The sequence below is a fragment of the Rhipicephalus sanguineus genome, chromosome 3 (genome assembly GCF_013339695.2).
Source record: "Rhipicephalus sanguineus isolate Rsan-2018 chromosome 3, BIME_Rsan_1.4, whole genome shotgun sequence".
Taxonomy (NCBI): domain Eukaryota; kingdom Metazoa; phylum Arthropoda; class Arachnida; order Ixodida; family Ixodidae; genus Rhipicephalus; species Rhipicephalus sanguineus.
This window is the reverse complement of record NC_051178.1, coordinates 180,438,059-180,446,856: the sequence shown is the minus strand read 5'-3', so window position 1 is coordinate 180,446,856 and position 8,798 is coordinate 180,438,059. Positions and strand designations below refer to the sequence as shown.

Below are 8,798 nucleotides of genomic sequence, written 5' to 3'. Positions count from 1 at the left end.
ATGGGGTTCTGGGCAGCAGCTGCCCAGAACCCCTTAGAGGAGAGGCGAGGCCGAGGCACCAAGGGGCACGTCTCTACGCGTCGAAGCCTCAGCTCGATGCATTGCACGTCAGCGTTGCTGAGCGCAAGCGTGCCCGTGTGGCACGCTCGCAGCTGCCGCACATATAAACACCACCTGGCTGTAGTGGTACACTGTGGCCGGTGTACAAAAGATTACCTTAAGGCAACCTGCCGCACAGTCATGTGAACCATCACACTGGATGACTGTTGCTGTCCACAACCAAGGACCATAAGCACAGTCTTGTCTGTTACCATAGGTGTAAAGGTGTTCCGCTGGATCAGCAGGATCATGCGGTTTAACTTCATCTGAAACTAAACGCAGCAGCTCTCCAGTCACAGATGTGGGCCAAGCCCACCTCCGACAGTATGGCCACGTACGCAGATTGGATGTTCACTCGTCTGTGCACACTGACTGCAACGTTGACAAACCTAGATAGCACCGTAATAGTGTTTCTGAAGCAGCACTGGTCAAGACACACTGCACATTGATCTCGCTTTCGCAAGGCTCCATCCAGATCAAGTTCACAACATTGAAAAGTTGACTGTGATCCAGACAAGCTGACCGCATACTTGTATGGGACTAAAACAGAAAGAAGAATTCAAGTTAACAGGATATATCAGGTTTGGTTGTATAATTTTAATTGGCAGAAAAAAAAAATTTCGTTAATGTGTATATAAAAACACTTTGGACCTGCATTCTGTTAGATCCCCATCAAGGTAATCCTAAATTTATGTACCTAGGTGAGGGTGTTGAAGGTACTGTGCTATTCATAGCATTCATAGCATTCAGAAAGATTTTGTCTTTTTAAAAAAAGGTTATAACAATAGATCTAGCATTTGCAAGTGGCACACCCTTTATGGCAGCATATCAAACGACAGCAGTGGCAGTCCTCTAATGCATGTAAACTGCATAAGTGCACAGCTGAAATTTACACATGAAAGATCGGTAGTAAAATTAAGACTTGAAAGAGAATTAAGAACTTCTAGCGTTAGCACTGGTTTCATAGACAGAAATCAAGTTATTTCTCACTGTATGGGTGCATTTTCTTGTTGCTCTCGATGTCCGTGTGCAATCTCTGTACATTAACTTGACGCTCTCCAGCGCAGAACTACATTAAGAAAGATTGCAGCTTTATTGCATTTATAGTGGGAGTTGGTGGTCTGATTGTTGCAGAAAAACATGTCGTACCACTTGCCTGGCTATAGTGATTAGTGAATGCCAGCTGAAGCAGCAATTCAATGTTTGTGAGCCTTGGTAAAGAAGCAAAAGCTACTGCTCACAAATGCACACAAATAATTGATTAGGTCCAATATCTGTGGCTTGTCAAATAATTGAGGATTATTAAATGTGGGTGTCGTAATTTGTTCATACTCTATGTTCATGCTTGTGGACAATGCTTCCATCATTTTCATTGTTAATTGGGAATGATCGGCTAAAATGAACTTTTGTAGTGCAACTAGTTAAGTTAGGTTTGATAATATTGTTGCTACTATTTTTCGGGAAAATTTCATGCTTGAGTCTAGCATACTGCTGCATCATCATTGACCATGCTCGCATGCCATGGGCTCTGTGTGGCGTTGGCAGTCGAAGATGAGAAGTGAAGGTGGGGAACGGCAGTGGGATGTGTATCCTGAATAAGTACATTTACGAAAACAAACATATATATAATGTTGTCTGAACGAAACTGGCGAAATGGACTTTATCCACATATACTCTGTGGATGTGCTGATGCAAGCACAATGCCACTGCAGTTTGATAGAATAACAAATGCTTTTTAAGAATTGCATTAGGCTGTTTCACACTGAGAACTGACATTAAACTAGGATTCTGTTTGTTTTGGGGAGGGGTAGTTATTCAGTCTGATTTGTTTGGCAAATTTTGATAATGTCTAAAAAGCTGAGCAAGATGCTGAATGGTAGCAAAGTTTCCATCACTGCGATGAATTTGTTTGGGTGATGCATGGTAAAGCTGTGGCAGAGGTTGAATGCTGGGTTGCCCCGCAAAGTTGACCATCTATGTTTCAGTTGGTGGCTATATTTTAATGACTGCAGCACTTACGTCTTTCTTTTCCTGATGGCTTCTTGTCAGATAGTGTGGTTCAGAAGTTCTAGCTACTTAGGAGAGCTTCCAGAGGCACACATTTTGCATAAACACAGATTGTGTGGGATGCACAAGATGGTCTTTTGCCATCTGGCGGCTATATTTGTACATAGCACAGTCAGTACATTTGGTTGTGCCACAGAGTACTGGTATTTTCGTATTCAAGGAATTTGAAAATGTCATATTCAAGGCCTTGAAAAGCATGGAACATCTTGTGGTGCTTTAGGACCCTTGAATTCTGCGATGAGAGTAAATGACACTGTTTGCAGAAGCTCATATTGAAAGCAAGGGTTTCCTTCTTTTCTGAGCCAATCCAATGTGGTTTGGACAATAGACCCTTTTTATAATTGTAAAGCTAGCTTTCCTGTGATGCAGTTAGCCTAACTAATGGCAGCTAGTCACTTACTGCAAACATGGTGTTCAAGCGCAGTTTGTTTGCACTATGAAACTGTATACAGTAAAAGCTTGTTAACTCGGATTTCACAGGACCGGAAAAAATGTCCGAATTAACCGAATGCTGAATTAACGAATGAACAGGAAAAACAACATTAAAATCAAGTTGGAGAAGCATACCTTTATTTGCTGAAGTATTTTGTAATGGTCGTCTGCGTTTTCACGCAGATTACGGCTGACATTACAATTTTTCTTAACTCTTCCAAATGGCCAACAACACGCAAACTGTCGGAAGTGCTCAGGCAAACGTCCTCTAATATCAAAAGAGCCCCCGAGACTTCCCGTGAGGTGCGATGAGGTCGCGACATCATTAATACTTTCTTGATCGGGCAGGAGACCAGTCGTGGCGACACAGTCGTCAATCACGGTGCAGTCCTGAAGGGTCATATCTGTGGGAAGGACAGCATCGAAGGTGGGGCAGTCATCATCAGTGGACTCGGCTGACACCTCGTCGATGCCATCGTCAGCTACTGCCGCATGCTCGGGCCTCACATGTAAACACGGTGACAATGGGAAAAAAAGAGAACTCCGCAAGAAGAGACGGTACCGACACAACACAAGGGAAAATGGCGTCTGAGGCGCAGTGGAGCGAAGAAAGACGCCGACGTTCGGTGATGCTGCAATCGCCCCCACTAGTTGATGACGATGGCGATGTCACTCAGGTTTCGGTATCGCTCCAGTGGTGCCAGCGCTGCTTTTGTGTGTACACTTTTGTGTAGCGGCAGCCGTCAGCATTTGTCCGAATTAAGCGGTGCGGAGCGCAGTTCTGACGAATTAACGAAGGTTTGGTCCCATAGATTAACATGCACTTTGGCCGGGACCAATAGAGCCGTCCGAATTTCGGAATTAACGGGTGTCGAATTAACAAGCTTTTTACTGTACTCAGCTCTCTTGATATCAACACTCATACAGTCGCCAGCCGTTTATTCAGACTCGGCGGGAACCGCTGAAAAGTCCGAATATTTGAGAGTCAGAAAAAAAGGATTCGCCAGAAAAAAAGACCTTTACTGGCCCAGTGGGCGGAAAATCTAGTCAATTAACATCTACACGTAAGCATGCTCACAGATGACCAAGTCGGCCTGTATTCAGTCAGCGTTTGGCCATTACTGTAGGTTGTCAATAACGCTGTTACAGTCTGCACTAAATCGGCATTTGATAACTGGCGGCGCGTTGGTGCGCCGTTGGAGTCACTGTCGCTCTGCGCTGGTTCGAGGACCTGACAGACGATCTCATCATCGTCCAACTCGGCAGAAACTCCCAAGCAACATAGGAGTGAGGTCTGGTCGCCTTCGACCTGGCGAATAATTGCGGCTTTTCCGCCATCATCAGTGTCTTGTAGCCGCCACGTTTTTTCATTAGTACCGTTAGCGCAGATGGAACGGTGGCGTCGGAGCCATTTCAGCAGATCAGGCCTCGTCAAGCACCAAACAAGAGAGCGAGACGCAGATCAGGCTTAGCAGCAGAAACAACTGACAATACAAACCCCATACCTGCCAAGTCTCCCAGATTTTGAACGTTTCTCCCGGTTGTACGGGTCATAGGAAAATCTCCCGGAAATCCAGTTTTGCCCTGCGCGTCCAGTGCTTTGTCTGGCCACATGAGCAAAGTTGTCTGGCCACGTAGTAGAAAGGACGAAAGGATTCTTCTTCTCTTTTTTTAACGATGGTAGAAAGGTTCAACTCAGTTGCATTGCGCATGAAGTAGCTGTGCACTTTGTGCCGCAGTGCTGCCAACACAAACGTGTCATAGCGCTGCAGCCGCGTCTTGCCTGTGATGCGTACATATAAGTACATAAAAAAGGTGCGCTCTGTTTTCACTAGGAGAGAGCGCTCGCAAGAATTACGGCGCCAACACAAGCTCGTGATGCACGTGGCTGTTGTTTGATGTCGTGACGCGAGGTGGGACGTTCTGCGTACAGATGCGCAACACGCAATTTAAAAATTGATCCTAAATGTCTTATAGGTTATATCAGCCGTTAATATTTCGTAGATGATGCGTTTTTGTACACACAAATCCATACCTGCCAAGTCTCCCGGATTACCCGGGAGACTCCCGGATTTTGAACGTTTCTCCCGGTTGTACAGGTCATAGGAAAATCTCCCAGAAATCCAGTTTTGCCCCGTGCGTCCAGTGCATTGCGCACCCCGTGCACCACAGTGACGCGAGGTGGGACGTTTCGCTTAGAGATGCGCTACACGCAATTTAAAAATTGATCCTAAATGTGTTATATATCAGCCGTTAATATTTCGTAGATGATGCGTTTGTGTACGCACAAATCTATCCCACAAGTTATCTCGCCTTCAAAATTTTGTGTCGATTACTACTGCTTTAGGTGGAGAGCCCAGCACTTTTAAGTGCTGGGCTCTCCACTTAAAGTAGCCGTTACCGATGTCTGTCGAGATACCGTGTTCGCCAGTGCTTGCGACCGTCCCCGTCTCAACGGCGCCCCTTATGGTCCCTTGCCCGACGAAATACATGGTAAGCAAGCGACGACAGGCCTCACACGCAGAGCGATGTTATCGCATGTGCCCTTCGCGCGACGGTGACGGCCGGGTCGTTTCATCTCTGCATATCAGGGAACAGCGCAGAAACACGAGACAAGAGAGGTTGACAGGACTGTCTCGTGTTTCTGCGCTGTTCCCTGATATGAAGCCAAGCCAACAAGCTCAAATTTACACCCTTTTAAAGTTTCATCTCTGCTTCAACCGCGTTCGTCCCTAGCGCTAGCGCGCATTTACTCGCACGTGAAACAGACGCGTAAGCGATGTTATTGGTTTGGACTCTGTACAGATCAGCGGCGACCGCAAAATCCCGCTGACAGTGTTCATATAATTGCTATCGCAGTAGCCCCCCCCCCCCCCCCCCCCCCCCGTCCCGTCCCGTTGAGTAGATCTCCCGGATTCTGTTTCTCCAAACTTGGCAGGTATGCAAACCCCCAAACGCCAAAAGGAAACGACGTCGGGCTAGTTCGTGCTGCAGCACTTGTGGTGTAGTTCTCTCTCTGTCAGTGTCGTACGCACAGTCATTCTCAAATGCCACACCGAGCTGACTCCAAGCGTGGTTTGGCTTGGCTTGTGGTGTGGCCGTGGTAGCCATTCAATGGATACTCAGCTGGCTAAAGTCGAAAGGTGACCATTACGTGTAGCCAACAACATAGCCTTCGAGATTGGCAGTTGTAACTTCTTCATGGATCAATCTCTAGCCATAGACAGTGTAACCTTTCAGTGCTGGCAACCTAGCAAAAATATTGTAAACATTGTTGACAGCTTGTGATGGTGTTCAACGTCGCACCCGATCAGCCAGCCAGAGTCCGAAAAATCAAACGGTGCACTGTGGGGCGTCTGAATTTTCGGTCGTGAGTTTATATTACTTCAATGGGACAAGTGCCGGTGCCGCAAAGGCGTCCAAATTTTCAGCATCTGAATAAGTGGTCGGCGACTGTAATAGACAAACCCAAGCACGTGCAACTGGGGCCTTGTCTCCGCTTGGAAGGACAACAGGTGCAGCAATCAGTTGAGCGAATATGAAGCGCAGGGAAGTGCACTTGCAGATTATGTAAAGGGTCTATTGCCACCTTGTAGTGGCATCCAGAGAAAAAAGATGCATCAGACAGCCAAAATCAGTAGCTCTTCCGTCAACTACCGACATCCTCTAAGCAAATCCATGCTGAACTGCTGTTCGCTGTCAGGAGTGTTGCTGCTGATTGGAACAGCAGCCTTTCCATCAACGAGCAACATTTCGAAAATGGAGTGCACCATAGAGATTCCTAGAATTACCTAGAGGGAACTCTGGCACTGCGATCGTTCAGCCACCATGGGAATGATGGGTAGTACATGGATTTGCCTAATCTTCATGCTTACGGCTTTCAAACACACTTGTGGCTTTGTTTATTGCTGTGTTTTGGTGTTTGTTTCGGATAAAAGAATGGACCCTTGTGAACTTCGTGACCAGATTTGAATTGGTGAGCCTGCAAAGGTTAAAGTCAGGAAGTGGAACTGCTGACTTTTGCTGAACTTCGTTTTGCGACAAAGCGGATGCAGGCAACGCAGAGCCAAACGGAGCCGAAAGAACGAAGTTTAGACAAATCCGTGTACTATGCATCATTCCCATGCTGGCTGAAGCGCCATGTGTTGCAGCTCCCATGGACACTAGCGCTAGAGTTCCCTCTAGTAAATATTGTAGTACTCTTATGGCGTGCACGGATCCTGTAGGAGTGTCGGTCATTGATGGAAGAGCCTCTCTTCCAATCAGGAGTGGCACTTCTGGCAGTAAAATAGTAAAGGTAAAATAGAAAACGTAAAAGAAAGCTTTCTTTTCTCCAAACGTGCACGCAGAATAATCTTAACTGATGGGTTGAGCCAGAAGCAAACATAATGTTGTGACCACACCACGGCGTCTTTGATTTTATATCTAAAGTGTCAAGGCAAAGTTTCTTCGGGGGATTAAAGAGAACATTTCACTCATCTTATTCTGTCCTTTGAGGCTTTGTAAGGCTGCACTCTGTTAGCCCACATTAGCCTGTTTTCATTATGCATGTTTGATGCAAAATGCAAGGCTTTTGTCGAACACCGCCGTCTCTCCCCATGTGCAGGTGTATCCTCGGTGAGCTGTTCACGCGCAAGCCAGTGTTCCAGGCCAACCAGGAAATGGCACAGCTAGAGGCCATCAGCCGAGTGTGTGGCACACCCTGCCCAGCCGTCTGGCCACGAGTCATACAGCTTCCCCACTGGGCCACTTTCCGGCCCAAGAAGCAGCACCGGCGGCGGCTACGTGAGGAGTTTGCCTTCCTGCCACCTCCGGCTCTTGATCTGCTGGACCAGATGCTCGAGCTGGACCCCGAGCGTCGTATCACAGCCGAGGCAGCCCTTCGCTCCCCATGGCTTGCCCAAGTGCGGCCCGAGCGCATGGCCCCTCCTGAGTGAGTCCTAACACTTCCTCGAGTCTCCTCGACCTGACATGGTTGCTTCAAGCTGTACTGACTCAATTTAATCCACTGTGGTGGCGTAGCAGCTATGGTGGTGTTGTGGCCACTCGGCACAACTGCAAAAATTCGATTTCTGGCCACAGAAGCCACATTTCATTGAGAGTGAAATGCAATGACGCCCGTGTACTTTGGTGCAGGTTCATGTTAAATGGGCCCTGCAGCACTTTTTCAGCATGGTCAGGAAACTGCCGATCGGTAGTCGAGGCTCCTGAGAACACGGTAGCCAAACATTATAGCGCAGCACAAGGCCTAAAATTTTCAATTAATTTTCAAAGTCAGCTAGAAATCGTTCCCTCTTCTTTCTACAAATGATGCCATATACCCAAATGACTGCACCATATACCCAAATTCATGGCCATTGGCTGATTTGAGCATGGTGAGGTGCAATGTTACCGAGGCTGCCATGTGTGCTCACTCAAAATCACACTGAAAGAAAGCCGCGTGTTGGAGGTTTTAAAAAAAGAAAAAGTCCTCGAGGTCATGATGCACGCGTGATGTATTTTCTTTCCTCTGTGCAATCCCTCCCTGCTTAGATTCCAGCGTGCTCGTCAGGACGAGAGAAAGCAATTACAGCGTGTGACAAATGTGTAACTCCGCTCGTACTTGACGGATTCTAAAATTTTTTGCGGCAGTCAATTTGAGAGGCAACAAATTCCTTTAATGAAGCCATTCGATGGTTTCTTGGAAAAGTGTTGCAGGGTCCATTTAAAGAACATTGGGGTGGTCAAAATTAATCCCGAGTACCCCACCATGGCATTCCTCATAATCGTATCGTGCTTTTGGCACGCAAAATGCCAACATTTCTTTTTTTATCGAATATTCACACTTATGTGAAAAATTATGGAAGCTTGCACAGCAGTTGCCAACCTAAAAACAGCAAGGAAACACTTCACACTGCACTGTGGTCATCCAAATACATGGCAGTAGCAGAAAAGCTGGTGCACTTTCATTAAGTCTTTTTGGTCTGCCGTATTAGGGGTGCACGTTAGTCTCTGAAAAGGTCCATTTAAGTTCACAACAAAAAAATTTTTCTTCTGCAGGTGCCAGTGCACTTCCAATGAAAAAACCTTTTTCTTATGAATTTTGTCATCTAGTTTCTACTGGCTTTAGGGTCACTTGTTCATAAGCCTTGATTGCAGTTCAGGGACCTTGAGAAGCTTGGCCGTGATTACCAAGCTTGTCTCCGAAGTATGGCTATCTT

General features: G+C 46.6%; 1 protein-coding gene across 1 annotated transcript in view; it reads left to right on the top strand.

The window, feature by feature from the left end:
• Nucleotides 1–8,798, top strand: part of LOC119386145 (cyclin-dependent kinase 12) — a 34,997-nt gene continuing 26,199 nt past the window's right edge. Inside the window, exons 1-2 of the mRNA XM_037653489.2 lie at nt 1–65; nt 7,205–7,531. Coding sequence (XP_037509417.2) covers nt 1–65; nt 7,205–7,531 — 392 coding nt within the window. The remainder of the gene's footprint in view (nt 66–7,204; nt 7,532–8,798) is intronic.